Source organism: Dama dama, chromosome 5 (genome assembly GCF_033118175.1).
Source record: "Dama dama isolate Ldn47 chromosome 5, ASM3311817v1, whole genome shotgun sequence".
Classification (NCBI taxonomy): domain Eukaryota; kingdom Metazoa; phylum Chordata; class Mammalia; order Artiodactyla; family Cervidae; genus Dama; species Dama dama.
The window spans coordinates 83222794-83243634 of record NC_083685.1 but is presented as its reverse complement, the minus strand read 5'-3'; the positions used below and the strand labels follow the sequence as shown (position 1 = coordinate 83243634).

General features: G+C 45.1%; 1 protein-coding gene across 5 annotated transcripts in view; it reads left to right on the top strand.

Moving 5' to 3' along the window:
• The window catches only part of MYO19 (myosin XIX), a 40949-nt gene that overhangs the window by 1138 nt on the left and 18970 nt on the right, over nucleotides 1–20841 (top strand). For 3 of the 5 annotated variants that reach the window (XR_009692924.1, XM_061142700.1, XM_061142703.1), the window contains exons 3-8: nucleotides 504–635; nucleotides 960–1113; nucleotides 5925–6063; nucleotides 6393–6541; nucleotides 7959–8072; nucleotides 20518–20650. Coding sequence is in view for 4 of the 5 variants with exons in the window: in XM_061142700.1 (XP_060998683.1) it covers nucleotides 1102–1113; nucleotides 5925–6063; nucleotides 6393–6541; nucleotides 7959–8072; nucleotides 20518–20650 (547 nt within the window). In the remaining variant the exon portion in view is untranslated. Of the gene's footprint in view, nucleotides 1–503; nucleotides 636–959; nucleotides 1114–5924; nucleotides 6064–6378; nucleotides 6542–7958; nucleotides 8073–20517; nucleotides 20651–20841 lie in introns of those variants that run through there. The other 2 variants (XM_061142701.1, XM_061142702.1) reach the window with 2 other exon arrangements.

Here is a 20841-nt window from a genome sequence, read left to right as displayed (position 1 = left end):
ATGGGGTACAGTCAGTGTCCAGAGTGAATGTATCCACCACAGTCTTGATGCCCTCTTCTGCCTACATTGTCCTTTTTCCAGTTTTCTTGGAGGTCCCCCATTCCTGAATTCTTTCAAAGGCTCAGTGTATTCAGAGTCTCAAGAAAGTTTCCTCAGGTCAGTCCATTACCAGCACCCCTCATCCTCATCCCTCCTTGCTGGGGAGGTGTGGGGCCTGGGAAATTCTAAAAGTCACTCACAGTTTTTCAGAGATTGGCCCAAACCCAGCCTCACAACATCCTCTTTCTCAGATGGATTCTCCTCCTCCAAAACCTTGGCCTTCTTAAAGCTGACACTGAACTGTTCCACCTGATCAGTGCTCCGAAATGGATCATCCATCCTTCTTACTAACAGTATTTCTCCTCTAAATGAATATTCAGATGTGGACTTTGTAGAGTGCTTTCACCTGATTGACCTTCACAGCTGCTCCCTGCAAAGTAGCTTTTATTATCTCCATTTTTCAGATGAGGAGGGAAGGTGAGGTGGCTGATCGGGTGAAAGACTGAGCTGTGGTTTCCATCCCACACAACCACTTTCCTGGAATATCAAGAATTGACTCCAGCCTCCCTTCCCCACTGAGGACTGGCTGTACTAAGGTGGGATATTTCTGTGTGCCCGAGAGGCTTCTCTGCCTTCCAGTGTCCTCACCCTCCATGGCACACTGACCCAGAAGATTTGCAGCCCCACCCCAAACCCTGTAGTGAAACTGGCCCTGAAGGAGCCCCAGGAGGCTCCGGAAGCTCTTGTAAAAGTTTTCTTCGTTCCCTAATTGGCAGGGGGCAGGACACTCTTCCTCTCTGCCCAGGCTCGCCCTGGGTCTCATTTTGGTTCCTGAAGCTTGGTGGGAGGAGCAGGACTGCGTCACCTTACAGAAACCCTCATCACCTGTATGGGCCCGTATCTTCTCTCTTCTACCACAGGCTCTGGGGTGGCTCGTCTCAGAGATTCCTTGAGAGCTGAGCCCTTCGCAGGACCCATGCCCCAGCCTGTGCCCCCATGACCAGGTGGATAGCATTCCTCGTGCCCACGACCCAGAATCTTGGCTGACCACACTGAAGCAGGATGCTCCAGCAGGTAAAGTCCTCACCCTAAGACAACCCAGACCCTCAAGTACCTAAGGCAGCTCCGCCTCTTTCGTTTACCCGAATGATGCTTCCGCTGCCCTGACCTGGAAGGAAGGGAAAGACCCCTTTAAAGGCCTTTGTTCTTTTCTGTCTTCAGATAGTCACTTGGGTGCCTTTTGTCTGTTGCTGAGAAGCTCTTCCTGATACCTAATTTGAATCTCTCCTGTTGTGGTTTTTAGCTTTTTTCCCTGGGATGTGTAAGACAAGCTGGATGAGGGAATCCTTGGGGTGTTTTGGTGACCTTACAAGCCTGACCCTGTGAGGGAGTCCTGAGAGATGCTCCTCACAGCCTGAATTGTAAAGACAAGTTGGAAGCCTGGGGCTTCCAAGAGGAGGTGTTCTTTAAAGCTGAGCCTTAAAGAAGTAAGAGTTGGGACTTCCTTGGCAATCCAGTGGTTAAGACTCTGCACTCCCATCTCAAAGGGCACTGGTTCAACCCCTGATTGGGGAACTCAGATCCTGCATGCCACATGGCTCAGCCAGAAAAAAGAAAGAGTAGGAATTAGTCAAGTGGAGAAGGAAAGTAAGCAGTCCAGGCAAAGAGTCAGCCGGTGCAGAAATGTGCGAGAAGACGACCTATGTGGAAATAGATAAGAATTCTGATGAATGGATCACAGGGAACATGGGTTGCTAATGGGATGTGAAACCCACCCTTTACGGCGGGCCTCTGCCGCTAAAGGCTCCTATGGCCCCGGACCTGCAGGATTCCAAATCACCCTTCCCTGTGGAGCCCCATGTCCTACCCATATCATCCTTTACTTGCAGCTCTTGGTCCAAAGAGAATGCCAGATACTAGCTGAATTTTTTTATTTACTGAGTGTTGCCACTGGGCCATGGAGAAGGAAATGGCAACCCATTCCAGTATTCTTGCCTGGAGAATCCCACAGACAGAGGAGCCTAGTGGGCTACAGTCCATGGGGTTGCACAGAGTCGGACACGACTGAAGCGACTTAGCAGCAGCTGCAGCAGCCATTGGGCCAATGGATGTTTACGATGATTCCTGGACTAGTGAAGTCCCAGGCGAGTAAGGCAGGATAACTGAATGTGAGGTCAGCCAGCCTCAAAGGAGCCCTGGTAGACTCTACTGCCTGACCTCTTGATCCTTTGGCTTGTGAAACAGGCTTGAAGGCCAGAGAGAAGCAGGCAGGACAGCTACCTGCTCCAGACTTTTTTTTTTTCTTGCGGAGGGAACTTTTTTATTGTCCATTTTTAACTTCTTTCTCATTTAAAAAACAGTAAGGTTTATCAGGGCTTCCCTTGTTGGCTCAGCAGTAAAGAATCCACCTGCAATGCAGGAGATGCCAGTTCGATCCCTGGGTTGGGACGATCCCCTGGAGAAGGAAATGGCACCCCACTCCAGTATTCTTGCCTGGGAAATCCTATGAACAGAGGAGTCTGTCAGGCTGCAGTCTGTGGGGTCACAAAAGAGTCAGACATGACTTAGCAACTAAACAACCACCATGTTTATCATAACTGTACTAGCAGCTGCTCCGTGTTGCTCTCTTGCTATATAGTAAGCACTATACTAAGCATTTTACACATATAATTTTGTTTAGTACTTAAGAAGGATACAGTATTACATATCCAATGCCATTATATCCCCATTTTGAAGATAAGGCTCAGAGCAGTTAGGTGACTTATTCAAGGTCACATTCATTGCAATGATGTGGGAAATACAGATAAGCAAAAAGAACATTATAATTAATACTTGTACTGTCCATAGATAACTGACATTTTAAAGAATATCCTAGATTTTTCTCCCTAAAAATTTTTAAAACATTTAAAGATATCATTCTCTTGGTAACCTGCTTTATTCAATTGTAAGGAGGTACTATAATTTAAGCTACTATTTGGACACTTGGGTTTTTTTGTTTGTTTTGCGATTGTAAATGTTTCTATATACCCACAACATTCTTATGGCCTTTACATAGTATCATGTTCTAGAGAAGAATTACAGGGTAGTTTTAAGGCCCTTGGTATGAAAAGTGAAAGAAGGTGAAGTCACTCAGTTGTGTCCAACTCTTTGCAACCCATGGACTGTAGCCTACCAAGTTCCTCCGTCCATGGGATTTTTCAGGTAAGAATACTGGAGTGGGTTGCCATTTCCTTTTCCAGGAGATCTTCCCGATCCAGAGATTGAACCCAGGTCTCCCGCACTATAGGCAGACGCTTTACCATCTGAGCCACCAGTATATTATTGCCTAATTAGAAGAGCAACTTTTTAACAGAATAATAATAGCAAACTTTTGGTGGCAGAAACCAGATGTTTTTTCTAAATACTTTATGTGCTTGTTAGTATCTATGAGATCTACCACTACTACCACCATCCCTATTTTACAGATGAGGAACATTGAGGTGCAAAGAGACTAAGAAACTTACATAAGATTCTATAACTAGGACATGGTGGAATCAGGATTCAAACCCAGGCAATCTAGCTTTCAAGTCCAACTCAGGAACCATGATACTCAGCTGCCTGTCTGGTTGGATCAGATCTGTTCATAAATTATGGCTGGGTGTGAGTGATTTCCTTTTTCCACTAGTGTAGAGGGATTTGCATGCACACAGTCACGCTCTGACCTCAGCAGTTAATCCTGAAGATGAGAGTCTGCCTTGCGCATGCATTGTGGTGGGCCTAAGTTCAGAGAACAGGCAGCATCTTTGGAAGGAAACTTATCACTGGGTCTCTCAAATGACACTTGCCACTTTTGCTGGAGATTTTTGAACTCTAAGGTTCACTGGTCTCATTAGAAAGCCGCACATAGAAACTTCCGTGGTGGTCCAGTGGTTAAGAATCCACCTGCAGGGGACATGGGTTTGATCCCTGGTCCAGGAAGATCCCATATTGCCAAGGCGACTAAGCTCTTGAGCTGCAACCGTTCAGCTCTTGAGCTGAAGAACATTTGCCCTAGAGCCCATGCTCGGCAACAAGAGAAGCCACTGAAAGGAGAAGCCCAACTAGAGAGTAGCCCCTGCTCGCCTCAACTAGAGAAAGCCCACGCACAGCAGTGAAGACCCAGCGCAGCCAAATAAATAAATAAAAATTTCAAAAAAAGAAACCAACACATGTTATATCACAGACCCCTTCCTTTGAAAGCAGATTTCAGCCAGGTTCCTGCCTGCTCCGCACACCTTCCCTGCAGCTCCCTGGGAGAAGGGAGAAGTGGGATCACAGGAGGAAAGTGGGGAGAACTTATATAAAGCGTTGGTATCAGGGATGGGCAAGGGAGAGGCAGAAATGGCCTCTTCCCCCTGGTGCTTGTTCTTTTTTTTTTTTTCCCCCCCATTTATTTTTATTAGTTGGAGGCTAATTACTTTACAAATTGAAGTGGGTTTTGCCATACATTGACATGAATCAGCCATGGAGTTACATGTATTCCTGATCCCGATCCCCCCTCCCACCTCCCTCTCCACCCGATTCCTCTGGGTCTTCCCAGTGCACCAGGCCCGAGCACTTGTCTCATGCATCCAACCTGGGCTGGTGATCTGTTTCACTATAGATAATATACATGTTTCGATGCTGTTCTTTCGAAACAACCCACCCTCGCCTTCTCCCAGAGTCCAAAAGTCTGTTCTGTACATCTGTGTCTCTTTTTCTATTTTGCATATAGGGTTATCATTACCATCTTTCTAAATTGTTCTTGACCTCATCCGACTCCTAAGCCAGGCCTGCTCTCAAGTAGACCAGGGCAGCAGGAGCTGATTAATTAGCCAGGCTAAATTCAGTCCCAAGGGGCAGGTGATGAAGGCATGGTACTACCTCACAGCTGATTTTTCACCTCAAGCTGATATCGTCTCTTTCAAAAAAGGCCCAAACCCTGGCTCTTTCCCTTCACAGTACCCCCCACCTCAGGCCTTAGCCCCGCCGGCTCAGTAAGGCCAGGCACTGACTCTTCTGAAAGCTGAAGCACAAGGCAGAGGAGAAGGGATCGCATTTATTGATTTCCTGAGTACATGCTTCCCTGATGGCTCAGCGGGTAAAAAATGCGCCTGCAGTGCTGGTGACACAGGGAACAAGAGTTCGATCCCTGGGTCGGGAAGATCCCCTGGAGGAGGGCATGGCACCCCACTCCAGTACTCTTGCCTGGAGAACCCCATGGACAGAGTAGCCTGGCGGGCTACAGTCCACGGGGTCACAAAGGGTCGGACACAACTGAAACGACTAACACTTCCACTTTGAGTACATTCTCTGTGCCAGGCACCAAGAGCTTTGCTTTTTCCCCCCAATATTTATTTATTTGGCTGCATCAGGTCTTAGTTGCTGCTCTCAGGATGTCCATTGCGTCATCAGGTACCTTTCCTTGCGGCCTGGAATCTCTAGTTGTGGCGCACTGCGTCCAGAGCACACAGGCTCAGTAGTTGCGGCACGCGGGCCTAGTTGCTCCGCAGTAACGTGGGATCTTAGTTCCCCGACCAGGACTCGAACTTGTATCCCCAGCATTGCAAGGCAGATTCTTAACCAGGGCTTCACCAGGGAGGTCCCCAACTAAGTGCTTTCCATATCTCTTTCTTGTTTTTCTTCAAACAACCCTATGAGTTGATTCTATTTTCCTTTGTTGACAAATAAAGAAGCCGCTGCTTAACCTCAGAGAGGTCAAGAAGCTTATGTAGCCTCACAGGTCTAGTAAATGGCGGAGGTACAATTTGAACCACCAGACTGTGATCCCAGAGGCCGGTCTTCTGTCTCCTGTACAAGCCCTCCCCCCGACGGAGCTGCCGGCTGTTCTGAGTCCTGGCGCTTCTGGTCCTGTTTTTCCCTCCCAGATTAATGGCCACGGTTCAGGCTCTGATGCCCACGGCGGGGAGACCCTCAGGGAAGACCTGCAGGAGTTCCTGGGCGGGGAGGCCCCTCTGCAGCAGCTGGATGACCTCACCAAGGTGAATCCTGTGACGCTGGAGACAGGTATGTGTCCCCCGCCCACCCCACCCCAGAGGGGCGCGCCTTCTCCCAGAGGGTATTCAGCTCTGTTGCCTCGGGCCAGACCAGACTCTGGACAGCCAGGTGGGCTGCTCCAGCCTGGCGGCTGCCCCCAAGCCCCCAAACACAAGCTTTGCTCCAGATGTGGGGTTCATCTTAATTAGATCTTTCTTGTACCTGCTCATCAGGGAGCAGCTGGGATCTCATGGCTCTTGGCTAATTGCAGAGGGAACTCTGGTAGGTGGGGTGTTGGTCTGTATGTGCAACTCTGTCTCCATCTGAGCCAGGGTTTGCTAACAGCACCCCTGCCTCAGTCCTGAGGTGTCTGCAGGCCCGGTACACGGCCGACACCTTCTACACCAACGCCGGCTGCACCCTGGTGGCTCTGAACCCCTTCAAGCCTGTCCCTCAGCTCTACTCGCCAGAGCTGATGCGAGAGTACCACGCTGCTTCTCAGCCCCAGGTGAGGCCCCCCGCTTCCCAGGGAATCAGGGCTCCCCCTCCTGCCCAAGGGCCCCTGGCAGCTTCCCTGTCCTTATCTGTGTCTTCATCAGCTGTGGTGTCATTCAGAGCCTACTGGGGCCGTGACCTGCCCACCAGAAGCTCATAGAAGTTTGCCAGGAGGTGCAAAATGAGAGACAAAGCACTATTTGCTTATTTTAGAACCTAAATAAGTAGGTTGGAGCCTAAATCAGTATTTACTGATTTTGGAACCTAAAGTAGGGACATGGACAGATTTTTTTTTTTTCTCTTATTTGTGAATTTATTAGTAGGAAAGAATTTCCAAGGGCACATTTGTGTATTTAAAAACCACTTTTGGGGGAAAAGAATAAAATTACATGTGGTGAGGATTGCCTTAGAAAATTCAGCACATGTTCATCTCCACCGATTGGGATGAAGGGTAACTTCTTAACACAAGTGGGGATGAAGCTGGTATAGGCAGGGAACAGACCAGTTGATGTTGACGTCTGTACCACAGCTGAGAGAATCCACAGAGCTGCTTCAGCAGGGTGGGAGTGGGGCTGTGAACGGAGCCCGCCATGGGGATGAAGTTGGGGGAGTTGGGTTTAGGAAGGTGAGACCAGTGGCTGAATAGTTGGAGGCTTTGTAATGGTCCAGGTGAGAAGTGGGTGGGGTGAGGGCCTAGAGAGAGATTGATGGTTCTGACAGCATCCAGAACGACGCCCTCTCCCTTCAGGAAGCTGTAGGCAAGCGATCATTGCGGGTCAGGCAGAGCCGCACTGGGTCTGCATGGACTAACCCGACTTATCCAGGGTTCGTGTCCGAACGGGAAGCCAGGGAGGTCTGGCCTGAGAGCCCATCTTAGCGACTGCCTTCTCAAAGGCAAAGCCACATGAAGGTCCCCGCTATGTCCTCAATGCCCGGCTTGATGCCCAGCACACTGAGGACAATTAATCCTTGTTGATGGAAAGGAGAACAGTGACATTGGAATCCAAATCACACAGATGCCTTTCTCTCCTCAGTGGCCTTGGGAAGGTTATTTAACCCACATGAACCTCAGATTTCTCATCTATAAAATAGGGTTAGCTTTCCAACTAAGGCACAGACTTCTTAAGCAATAACTGGTAAGAAAGTTCTTGCAAATTGCAATAACATTAAAAAAAAAAGTAGCAGAATAAAACTACTGACAAGATAAGATGGGAGGATAGACTGGTCAAGGCCAGCACTGCTTCCAAACTGAGAGAAGATGAATGAGTCACGCCCGCAGCTGGGCCTCACGTTGTTACTGCCAGGAAGTTTTTCTAGAGGAAGCCTCTACCGCTGCTGTGGGCAGGCTCCCCATCGCAGCCATCGCTGCATCAACCACTCCCTGTAGACAGGGGTTTGCTCCCGTGACCTTTCACCCGTTGATGTTTCAGACACTGAAGCCCCACATCTTCACAGTGGGTGAACAGACCTACAGGAATGTCAGGAGCCTGATCGAGCCAGTCAACCAGTCTATTGTTGTCAGTGGAGAGAGTGGTGCTGGAAAGGTAGGCGTGCCGCTTTCCTACCCTGCCAACTTCGTGACTGGCTGGACGGGCAGAGAGGCTGGGGTGGGGCTCCGGGGAATGTCACTCGTGGAGTCATGCAGTGCTGGGTGGGACCTGGGCAGGAAGTCGGGAGCCAGGGGTTCTAGGCCGGCTCTTGCACCAGCTCTGCCCTGACCCGAGGTGAGAATCTTTTCCCCTCTGCACCTTCATGTCCTCATCGGAGGACTCTCCCAGCTCTGACAGCCTTTGGAAACAAAAGTCAGCAGTTGAGGGTTCCAGTATAGCGTTGAAGAGCACATCGGAACAGTATTTAGCTCTTGCTAAATACTCAGTTCTTTTTTTTTTTTTTTTTTTTGATGCAAAAACAGTGAGGAACTTTATTACAAGCTCCAGCAGGGACTCTCTTCAACAGCGAAGGAGCCCGGAGTGAAAGCGGCGAATCTTTTTTATACTGTATAGCAGGGGAAGCGGGAAGGGAAGCTTAAGGGGATTGGTTAATTCTTCAACTAAGGATGTCTTGTTAGCTACTGATTGGTGGGTTAGAGTAAGGGGGAGGGACTTTCCTGTCCTCCCCTGATTGGCTCGTTGAGTTTCTTTCTCTCTGCAGGAGGGGGTTTTACTCAAAATGGCGGTGCTATCCTAAAATGGAGTCGTTTGGGTTTCACATTTCACATTTCCCCCTCTTCTAGTTCCTATGGAAAGCCCAATCATGGGTCTTCTATAGAGTCAACTATATCATTTGTGGAGACAGTCGAATATTGAGATCTGAGTAACATTAGGTGGACGGACAGGCAGTGTCTCTTCTCGACCTTTCCCGAACTCTTCTGGCTGGTGGTGGCTTATTAGTTCCGTATTCCTTATCAGGATCTCCTGTCATAAAACAACTCATGCAAATGGTTACTATGGTGCCTGGCCAGGGTGGGCGGTTTCAATCAGTGTGCTTCCCCTAACAACTCCCCCCCTGAGAGACTTCATACTCAAGATGCTCTGGGAATTGGGACGGAGGTCTCTTCTGTAACTTCCTGCTGTGCCTGGGCGTAGGCCTGCCTAGCAGAGCAGAAGTCTCTCTATACCTGACCTAAGTTGGGGTGTTCCATATCTGAAACCGGCTTTTACACTTGTAATAACAGCAATTTAGTTTGAAACTGTCGGCGCCTCTCAGAGATAAAATTAGACAGGGGCCAAACAGGAGACCTAACAGGATGGTCATCACTGGTCCCCAGAAACAGGAGGCAACATTTGGGGTGAGGGCTGCAGAGTTTGTGACTTTTTTTTTTTTTTGATTGGCTGGTGGTCAAGCAACGGAGCTGTGCTCCAGGAATCTTGTGTTTAGTCTGAGGTTACCATCCTCCACCTGGGTGGGGGCTGCAGTTCTGTAGAAGAAGTCAAAAGACATTGCTATGCATATTTCTTTGAGTAGGAACCAGGACCGTCTCAAAGCTGTACCACTATTTGATTGTTTCCCCTCTGTTTCTGTATTCCCTCCCTTCCCTGATTAGCAATTGTTTGAATCCACCCTTTGGAACTCAGGGAAGGTCAAGGAGGCTGAATGAAGCCTATATCCTACAGATAAGAAATGGAGAACACACAGCAGATCTGTACTCCAGAGTCGCCACTGCACAGAGTCCTGCTCAGTTTTAATTTAGGGAACAGGGCAACTATGACTGTGATAACTTCCTGTCAAAATGGGGCATAGGACTGCCTCAGCTTGGAGAAGACACTGAATTGGAAGTATTCTTGAGTTCTAAGTCCTAGATCTGAGCCTTGTATGATTAAAATCTCAATCCCTTGGTCTGCCATTTTGTTGTAACATACCCAATTAGTAGTAGCTGGAGGAGGGATAACTGGAGTTTTAATAGACAAAATAAATCTCTTTCTTTTAGAGGAATAGGTCTGAAACCCAGTCTGGACCTGGCACCTCAGGGAGACTTGTAGCCAGGTGGCCAGTTGCCTAGTTTTATAAAAAGTAAGGTAGAAGTTACTAGCTTCCAGCAGACATTGTTTTGAGAATGGTGCATCTAAGCCTGACACGACTCAGAAAACTCAAGTGTTTAGCAATACAACGTCTGATCTGAAATTACACCCATAGTAACACCTGGTTATTTCCCAGGATGTCTGAACCATAGCTGAGTACTCTATTTTGACTTTTAATTGTAAAATTTTCCTTAATAGCCAAAGCAGATGTCACTATTAATGACGTTAGTGTTTCTCTAGGTATGAGAAGATGCAAGAATTGGGACTCATAAAATCTCCTGAAAAGATCTAACTATCTGAAGGCCTGTTCTGCCAGTTTTTCTCAGAGCACCGAGTGCCTCATTCCTGATTTTCACCCTGAACTCCTTTCAGGGCCGTTGAAAGTCAGCTGTTGCAGTGGTCATGATTTAATATCTGTAGATGTAGATGGCAAGTGTCAATCTTCAGTTGGCAGAGCCCCTTTTTGCTCATAAACTTGACCATGATTTTGAGGGGGGCATTTCATGACCATTTTATCCCATGGTGCTGAGAATGTCCATTCTCAGGTTCAGCAAAGATTTTGTTGACAGGCCACTCAATGTGCTGTTTACTGGACTAGGCCATAAAACAGTATCCAAAATTCTCTGGACCTCCTGTCTTACTAGCCTCTTGGTCCAGGAAAACATTCCCTCTTGTTGCTTTTTCTCGTATCTAGAGTTACACTGTTATCATCATCGATCTCACAGGGAACTATATATTATTCCATCAGAGGCCTCAGTCACACATTTGGCAGTGTAAGAAGCAGCAGTTTTGTAAAACAGGTGAAATACAAAGAACATAGCCAGCAGTACTAGTAAAGTCACAAGTAAGACTTAAGAGCTTCCATTAGATGTAGCCCAGTATATCTCAGGTCGTCTGACTTAGTCTACTCTATACGAATCTTTATCTTTCAGGGAAATTATACATTGGCACCACTGTCTATAAGGCACATAGCCCAGTTTTCTAGTGTTACTAGACTGATTATCCTTAGTATGATTTAATTGTTTTCAACACAGAGGAGACTTTAAACCTAAATTACCATAGCCTGGTGTTATCTATATAAATCCATCTCATAATTGTGAGAGATTTCTTTTTCCTTCGCTAAAACTTTTCTTGTTGCTCTGATTGAGCTTGAGGAATAGAAAAAGGCTCAAATTTATGGCCAGAGTCAGAGTAGGCATTATTAATTGGCCCAGTGAGGAGATCCCGTCTGGTAGTATCACAGTGACCTGAATATGACTATAATTTTTTTTTTAAGTAAATTTCCTCAGAGCCAACAAGTTAGAGTCTTGTAGTAGAGAAATTTGCCAAGGTAACCCAGAACTAGATACAGGTAATTGGCCACAAACCCAACAATTGGATTGATTTCTAAAATTAGCATAGGATCAGGCCTATGATAGAAAAGCATTTGATTTATACGCAAAGGTCTAAGAAGTCAAGAAAACATTATAAATGATCATATGAAGCAGATCCAGCATCTTGGGCAAGCTGTCTACCTCTGATGTTGCTGTCTTCTCATCCTGGTGTAGTGTAGTTTTTCCTGTTTGAGCATCATTTTAAGGTGAGATCAGGTCAGCTGTCTTCTCTATAGACCAATCCAGTGTAGGGGCCTTTGGAAGTGGGAATTAATCTAAGAGTTAATTTCCCTTCAGTTTCAATGTGCATGTGCTAGTTAAGAGTACCTGATAAAAAGTCCTTCCATCCAGGTTGGAGACAGTCTCTTAAATTATGTCTTTTTCCAGTCCTGGTTGCAGGTCATGAGGCATCTTCAGGATCTTCATCCAAAGATAGATTACTGAGATAAGCTTCAGAAACAAACTTAGGGTGTTCTCTAAGAATTCAATTAAATTTCACATTAATATCACATAACAGCAAAGAACTATCCGAGAAATGAGTCTTACTACATACAGACCTCCATTAACAAACTGGGATTTAACATTTTTTTGAAATATCTTTTTCTCCCTAAAGTTACCCTCATTTTTATCAAATAGAACCAAATTAAGGCTAGTTTGTTTGCAAAATAGGTCTGTTCTCACGAATTTTGGTCTGATGATTTATATAACCATAATTGATTATAGACTTTTTATTTTGTTAAAACATTTATAGAATCTCAGACTGAACTTTTAATATAAAACAGGGCTGGGAAACTCACACCAAAGGCTTATCACAGATTTTGCCTAACAAATCTAGGTGAACTCTTCCCTTTTTAAGGTCTCAATAATTCCTTGAGATTTTTGTACCTGTTAGTGAGATAACCTTCCTAGCTCATTTGATAAACTTACTGGAAACCTAAGAGTTTCAAATTTCTGGAGGAGTCAGATAGAAAATATAATTGTTTTGTTTATAACGTGTAATTTTACCAAATTATTTTCATAATTAGTTTGAGAGGAAGGTTTTCCCTACTCCCGGAAAACACAAGATTCAAACCTGTAATTTCTCAGATAGAAACCATAAAAGTTATAAACATATTCGCTGGTTCATTCAGTCCTTTGTTAACTTTTGTGAAGTCATCAGGTTTCTCATTAGAATACCAAGACATATCAAAATGTTAAGAACTCCATATAATTTCTAGGATATCTGTATTAGTAATTTTCCATACATTACAACATGAGCAGATTTATTACTCATTTGATAATCTTTTTCATGTAATTTAACCAACCAAATAAACACAGTTTAATATCTATTTGGAATGTTTCAGGGGCCCTCTGAAACACCCCAAAGTTAGCTAGATGTCAAAGGAACTTCAAAAGAATTCGATTTAGGAAGTTTTATCCAAAAGATCAATTAAAAGCATTTAGAACATTTGGTCAGATTTAGTCAATGTTGATGGGTGTATCATTTAGCTTGTTGATATGTCACAATGGGCGTAAATACCAAGGCTCAAGGTCTAGTGAAAGTCAGCTCCACCATCTTGGACCTAATTGGCTCTAACCAGTTTTCTTATGACCTGTCTTTCTTAACAAAATCCATTTATCTAACTAATTGTAATCCAATTTTAAAAAATCCTGATTGTGCATAACTCTTTTTAGTATTTTTTCATACCTTTTTTTTTTTTTTTTTTTTTACTGAAAGCACACTTCCTGCTTTCCTTTAGCAACCAAGAGCTAACTTTTATATTAGCATTTTATAGATTGGTGAGCATAAATACCAGTGATAACTTCTAAAACCCTTGCTTTCTTAAAACATTTTAGGATGGCATCAAACATTATTCATTTATAGTCCCAAATCTCTTTAGTTTTTCTGTAAAAGGAAATCAGTGTTTAGTAGTAAATGTTTCAAAATCTTATTTAATTTGGAAATGACCTATTTATTTAATAGACTTCTAATACTTAGTTTAACACAACCCTTAAAAATTCAAGTTACGCCAATCTGGGGAGACTATTGTAGACAGATATTCTCAAAGAATAATTATTCTTACTAGAGTTTATATACAAACTCATACCTCATTTACATTTTTTAGGAGTTTTTTTCACTCGAGGTAATTTCCTTGTTGACAAACTTGTAACAGGTATAATATTTAACTTATATTAAACCTAAATACAATGAAAATATTCTACTTGATGTTAATTACTCTAAGACATGTCTATATTAGATAGGTCAACAAACAAACGTTAATATCAGGTATTTAATACTGAATATTTCCCAGTTCACCTGAACCTGGAATTTATTGTTTAATTTAGAATTATTTGATTTGTAAGCACTTACCTTTTTTTAAGCCAATTAAATAGAGCTCATTTACAAATTAACCTAAAAAATATTACCCAGAGACAAAGACATACCAAAACATATTTAGACAGACACAATGCTGCCTGTGGAGGTAAAAAGGGTTGGATCCAAGGGGTTGGGCTGACTATTAAATCTTCCCAAACCAGGATATATGGGACCTGGTCTGGATGTCCGCTTCGAGGTCTGAGGATGATTTCTCGGACTCTCCGGACAGTCCTTAAGTCGAAAGTCCCTTCAGGAGGCCAGCCTACATTAAAGCTGGGCCATTCAGCACTGCAAAAGATAACCATCCGAGATTTTTTTTTTTTTTAATTTCTACACTCAGATTATGAGCTCGAGCTCTAACTTCTTTGAAATGGTCAGTTATTAAGGTAAGCGGAGAGCATCCAGATTGGGTCTGTCCCATCGTCGGTCAGTCACACAATGAACAAACAAGACGACACACCAGACAAATAACAGCGCGCAATTCCGAGAACAAAAGGTGCAGAGTATATCAGATGTACACGGGACTACTGAGTGGGAGGTGGAAGATGTCTCTTCCTGCTCCCTGCTGGAGACCGGATCGGTGCGTCCGCCTAGGTTTAAGTCCAGCTACAGAGCGGGGCCCCCTTACAGATACAGATGCTGCTGCTTCTACTGCTTACCGGCCGTTCGTCCTCCGAAGTGCAGGTCCTGGAGGGTCCGGGGGATCCCGGACGAGCCCCCAAAATGTTGTACCCGGATCGCGGAATCCCACCAAACACCACAGGAGCTGCGGATCAATGCAAAAACAGTGAGGAACTTTATTACAAGCTCAAGCAGGGACTCTTTCACACAACCGCGAAGGAGCCTACTCAGTTCTTTGACTTGTAAAATGGCAAGGCAGGAAGGACCTGGGCACGTAACTCACGGGGCCTTCTGTGCACATAAGGCACTGGCATGCTCGGCTCATGGCAGCACTCCTCCCAAGTCGTGGGGGTTCCAGTAAGGAAGCAGCCCGCCTGCATCTCTGGGTCGCCCTTGACGCAAGGGCGGTGCGTGGGGCCAGCTGAGGGGAAGGACAGTCTCCTGTGTGGTTGTGTGGTCCCCAGGTGGCACAGTCTGTCCAGGTAACACAGAACATCGTGCACGGATGGGTGAGGAGTCGGGCGGCCATCAGAGGCCTGCTGGCCCGGGCCTCACCCTCTTCTTGTCAAGCCTCACCAGCCACCCCACCCTTCCCTCCACATTACCTTCTCAAGGGATTCTTTTGGACCGTAAACCCACTCTGTCTACAGTCACCCATGAAAGCATTGCCAAGCACCGAGGCAGGTTCTAGGCCCTGGGCTAGCCAGTGAGGAGTGGCAAGGGGAGGAACAGAGAGGAAAAACGCAGCATCTGGTTTTCGGGGCCGGGGGGAGGGGGGGCTTCCCTGATAGCTCAGTTGGTAAAGAGTTCGCCTGCAATGCAGGAGACCCCATTTTGATTCCTGGGTCGGGAAGATCCGCTGGAGAAGGGATAGGCTACCCACACCAGTATTCTGGCCTAGAGAATGCCATGGACTATAGTCCATGGGGTCACAAGGAGTCAGACACAACTTAGCAACTTTCACAACAACGCTTGGCCCAGTGGGAAAGACAGACAAGGAAGCAGATGAAGACTGCACACTCTAGGGATGAGGCTAGGACTTGAGTGCAGAGGGGATCTTTGAGAGCTGTGCCAAGGCTTCTGGTGGGGTGGTGATGCTCAGCTTCTGGATGAAGTCTCCAGAATTGCTCTGGGGAGCTGAGGCCGGACCTGGCCCTAGACCCATGCAACCGGATCTCAGAAACCCTTTACTGAATAGCTGCTGTGGTCATGGGCTGGGCCCGGTATGTTTTTAAATTTTTAATAACTACCAATATAATTACAGAGTTCAAAAATCAAGCAATACTATAGGGCTTACAAAGAAAAGTAGCGACCCTGCCTCGTGTCTCTCAACCCTGTTCCCTGTCTCCAGAGGCAGCTGCCTTCCCATCTTAGCAGTTTGTTTGGGTATGGCCATCCATGTTTCTAAACAACGTGCTTATGTAATTAATTACTGATTTTTCCCTTTTGAACCTTCTCTGTTCACCTCCTACTTTGATGACAGTTTAGCCCTGTTACCCTGCCCCCAAATGCGTGTGTAATTGTCTTATGATTTCTAAGGAGGTTAATATATATAGTGCTCATTTACAACTACGTATGTATTGTTCACAGCCAAGCACTGTAGTATACTATGGCTATGTTTCCTGTCTTGTGTGATTTTTACTTTCTCTCTACTTAATAACTGTCCCCCATATTTTCAGTTGTATAGTTTCTATATACCTATTCTTTATTATCAAACTTGTCACCAGAACCGGGAAACACCTGTCCAACTGGCAGGTGCGTCAGGCGCTTTATCCCCAGCTGATGCCCTCGCTAGCGCTCTCACGCCTCCTACTCCCATCCGGACGGGTGGCTGCCAAGGGCTCCTGGGGAGCCATTCCCTGGGAGCTGTCTGTCTCGCTCTGGGGATCCAGACTGCCGTCTGTCCTGTGGTAAATCCCCTGCTGTCGGAGCCCAGTGGCTTCCTCTTCTTGCTTTCCTGCCTTGTTCTAGTGGAGCATTTTCTTTAGTAGCTTCTCCACAAAGGTCACATGAAGGGCATATTTTGAGTTGTTGCACATCTGCAAATATTTATTGAGCCTTAATTTGACATGTTGGCTGGATATTCTGATCTCAAGTTGGAAATCATTTTCTTTCTGAATTTAGAAGTTATTTCTTTATATATTCTTTGAGTGTTGTTAAAAGTCCCAGTCCATAAGTGGCAGTTTGTGTTTTCTTTCCAAAAGTTTTTAGGGTCATCTTTTCTATCCATAGGTGTTGAAATTCACAGTGATATGTCTTTTCTCACTTGCTGTGCTGGATGCTTTGCGTGGGTCTTTTTAACCTTGAGACTCATGTCCTTTAGTTTGGGAAAATGCTGTATCTAATAATTTAATAATTTATACCCCTTGTTTTCTCCTTATGGAATTCATATTAGTTGGGAGTTTGATAAATTGTCTAATATCCTATTTTTCTTACATATTCTTCTATCTCTTAATATTTGTCCTGTCTTCTGGGAGATATTCTCTAATTTACCCTTCAGTTCTTTTTAATTTTGAATTTTTATTAAGCATTTTAATTCTAAGAGTTCTTTCTTATTCTCTGAGTATTGTTTTCCCCCCAGCATCTTGGTCTTATTTCTTCTCTCCTCTTTGAGGATCTTTCATGATTTTTACTTGGCTCCTGCCCTTTTCATTTCTGTTTCCTTCTAGTTCCTTTTCCTCTTTTGTTGTGATATTTGCCATTCATGTAAAAGAAGCTTACCAAGGAGTTGATAATCTTTGAATTTCTGTTCATACTTAAGAGTAAAGCCTTAAGCAACTGATTAGAATCTCTTATGTTTGTGGACAGGATTCCATAAACATAAGAGATTATGAAAGAGTTTAGAAAGCTATCTCACCAGGGGTAGCTTTCTAAACCTGTGGGACCCTGAATGCCCATAACTTTTCTCATGAGCTTGTTAGTATCTCCAGAAAAGATTTCATCCAATCTCTTTCCTGAGAGATGGAAACTACAGTTAAATGGAAGTGGAGCATTTTCTTTAGTGGAGTGATAAAAATTAAAAACATGAACAACTCCTTTATGCTTATCAGCAGATTAGACATGCATAAGAATACATCAGTGAACTTGAGAGTGGGTCAATAAAAATCAAAAAACAAAGAGGAAATTGAGAAACAAAGAGAAAAAGTGCGTTCAGGAGCTTTGGTGCAATATCAAATGGTTTACATACTTGTAATTGGTGCCCCAGGTGAAGAGAGAATGTGGGTCAGAAGTATTAGTAATATCCTAAGAAAATTACCAAAAGGGGGCAACCACAGATCCTTGTTCTTAAATGCAATTGAAAGGAGAAATAAAATTAATAATTTGAGATTTGTACATTCAAGTACATGTGGAATTGATATGGACTCTCTTCTGAACCTACTAGGACTTCCCTAGTAGCTCAGACAGTAAAGCGTCTGCCTACAATGCGGGATACCCGGGTTCAATCCCTGGATCGGGAAGATCCCTCTGGAGAAGGAAATGGCACCCCACTCCAGTACTCTTGCCTGGAAAATCCCGTGGACGGAGGAGCATGGTAGGCTACAGTCCATGGATTCTCAAAGAGTTGGACACGACTGAGTGACATCACTTTCACTTTCTCTTCTGAGCCATAAAACAAATCTCAATTTGAAAAGATTAAAATATAAACTGTGTTCTAAATATCTTTTGGGTCAAAGAAGTAATCACAATGGATGTTAGAAAACACTTTGAACTGAATGAAAAGGAAAGCACAACATATCAAAATCTGTGCTTTAAAAAAAAAAGGCAGCGCCTGGAGGGAAATTTGTTGTAGCTTGTGTTAGAGAACATGAGAAGCCTGCACACCACACCTGGAGGGTAGCCCCACTTGCCACACCTAGAGAAAAGCCCACACAGCCACCAAGATCTAGCACAGCCAAAAATAAATGAATGGTCGCTGTTCAATCGCTAAGTCGTGTCCAACTCTCTGTGACCCCACGGACCGCGGCATACCAGGTGTCCCTGTCCTTCGCTATCTTCTGGGGCTTGCACAAACACATGTCCATCAAGTCGGTGATGCCATCCAACCATCTCATCCTCTGTCATCCCCTTCTCCTCCTGTCCTCAATCTTTCCCAGCTTCAGGGTCTTTTCCAGTGAGGCTGCTCTTTGCATCAGGTGGTCAAAGTTTTGGAGCTTCAGCTTCAGCATCGGTCCTTCCAATGAATCTTCAGGGTTGATTTCCTTTAGGATGGACTGGTTTGATCTCCTTGCAGTCCAAGGGACTCTCAAGGGTCTTCTCCAGCCCCACAATTTGAAAGCATCAGTTCTTTGGCTTTCAGCCTTCTTTATGGTCCAAGACTCATCTCTGTACACGACTACTGGGAAAACCATAGCTTTGACTATATGGACCTTTGTCAGCAAAATGGTGTCCATAGTTCTTAAATAAATATTTTTTAAAAAAACACTAAAGTAGAAACAGAAAAAAATAATAAAGTAAATGAAATAAATGGCTGTTTTTTCTAAAGATCAATAAAATCAATAACCCTCTAGTCAGACTTTTATATTGGCTATGAGGCACAGCTTGTAGGATCTTAGTTCCCCCACCAGGGATCGAACCTGAACCCTCTGCAGTGTAAGCATGGAGTCCTAACGACTGGACCGCCAGGGAAGTCCCCCTCTACCCAGACTTAAAGAGAGAAAATGACAAATTACACATGTCAGAAATGAAAGAATAGGCATAACTAAAGATTCCACAGATGAAATTTTTTCATTAACTTTATTTCAGTAAATTCTCCAGTTTAATGAAATGAGAGAGTATTTTGAAATACGCAGACGGCTGCAGCTCACACAAGAAGAAATACATAACCTGAATATCTAAATTTCTGAGACAAATTTAAATCATAGTTAAAAATCTTTCCTCATAGAAAGCCCCAGGCTCAGGCGGCTTCACTTTGTGGATTCTTCCAAGTGTTTAAGACCCTGATGCTGGGGAAGATTGAGGGCAGGAGGAGAAGGGGACAACAGAGGATGAGATGGTTGGATGGCATCACTGACTCAAAGGACATGAGTTTGACCAAAGTCTGGGAGATAGCGAAGGACAGGGAAGCCTGGCGTACTGCAGTCCCTGGAGTCATGAAGAGTCGGACACAACTCAGCCAACTGAACAACAATTACAACCAAGTATTTCAGAAATTAATGTTACCAGTTCTGTACAGATTCTTCTAGAAAACAGTAGAGAGGGAACACTTCCCACCTCAGAGTGAGACCTAAAAAAAATATATACTAAAAGAGCAACCAAAAAAAAACCCAAAACAAAGCTACAACTAAAAACTTACAGTGAGGTATAGACCAGGGATCCAGAGTCAGTATATAGAAATCTCTTGTGGTTCTCTGTCCTAGCAGTGAACAAATGGAAATTAAAATGTAAATAGACCTCATCTCAGCTGATTATAAAAACAGTGGGAATTTTATAATTAGATTGCCTGAGTATAAATCAGAGCCCTATCATTTATTGAATATGTCATCTTCGATAAAATTTAGGTTTCTTTGATGCCCGAGATTCATCAGTTTGAAAGCAGGTAGTATATAATTGCACCTGCATCTGTAGGGTTGGTGAACAAATACATGGCTCAGTAGCCTGCTCAGGTCAGTGTAGGTTGTCCTTCTCTGTCCCAGCGCCCGTCATTTCTTTTTGCAGAGCTGGGTCTCCGTTGCGGCTCGCAGGCTTTCTCTAGTTGTGTCATGCGGGCTTCTCTTGTTGTGGAACGCAGGCTCTAGAGCACACAGGCTCAGTAGTTGCCACTTACCGGCTTCTCTATTTGCGGCTCTTGGGCTTAGCTGCCCCACGGCACATGGGATCTTAGCTCCTCAACCAGGAATCGAACCTATATCCCCTGCCTTGGAAGGCAGATTCTTAACCGCTGGACCACCGGAGAGGTTCCTCTCCACCGCCCCCCATCCTTAAATGCATCCTCAGGAGCTAGGAGAGGCAGAAGTAAGTGTCCCCATCACACAGGTGAGGGACACAGTTGAATTCCGCTTTCAACCCTTTGATCAGCAACATGGATGGCGGACAAGAGGGCGGTCATGGGCCCCTGTCCCCGGCAGGCTCACATGTGGACGGGAACATGGGCACAGTTCCCACAGGGCTGTTTCTGCCGCAGACATGGACATCCCGCTGCCTGATGAAGTTCTACGCCGTGGTGGCTGCCTCACCCACGTCCTGGGAAAGCCACAAGGTTGCCGAGAGGATCGAACAGCGCATCTTGAACTCCAACCCCATCATGGAAGCTTTTGGTAAGCCCAGTGTCCTCCGCACAGCACCTCCGCCCTGTCTCCTCCGGAATTTACCACCTTCTGGGCAGGGGAGCCGTGCCTTGAGACCCTCTCTTTGCGGGATGGAGAATGACTTATCGTTCACCGCCTTGGATCCCCAACCACGCCTCCCGGCTACCTTTAGCCTCCTTCCAGCAGTGGTAGCATCACTC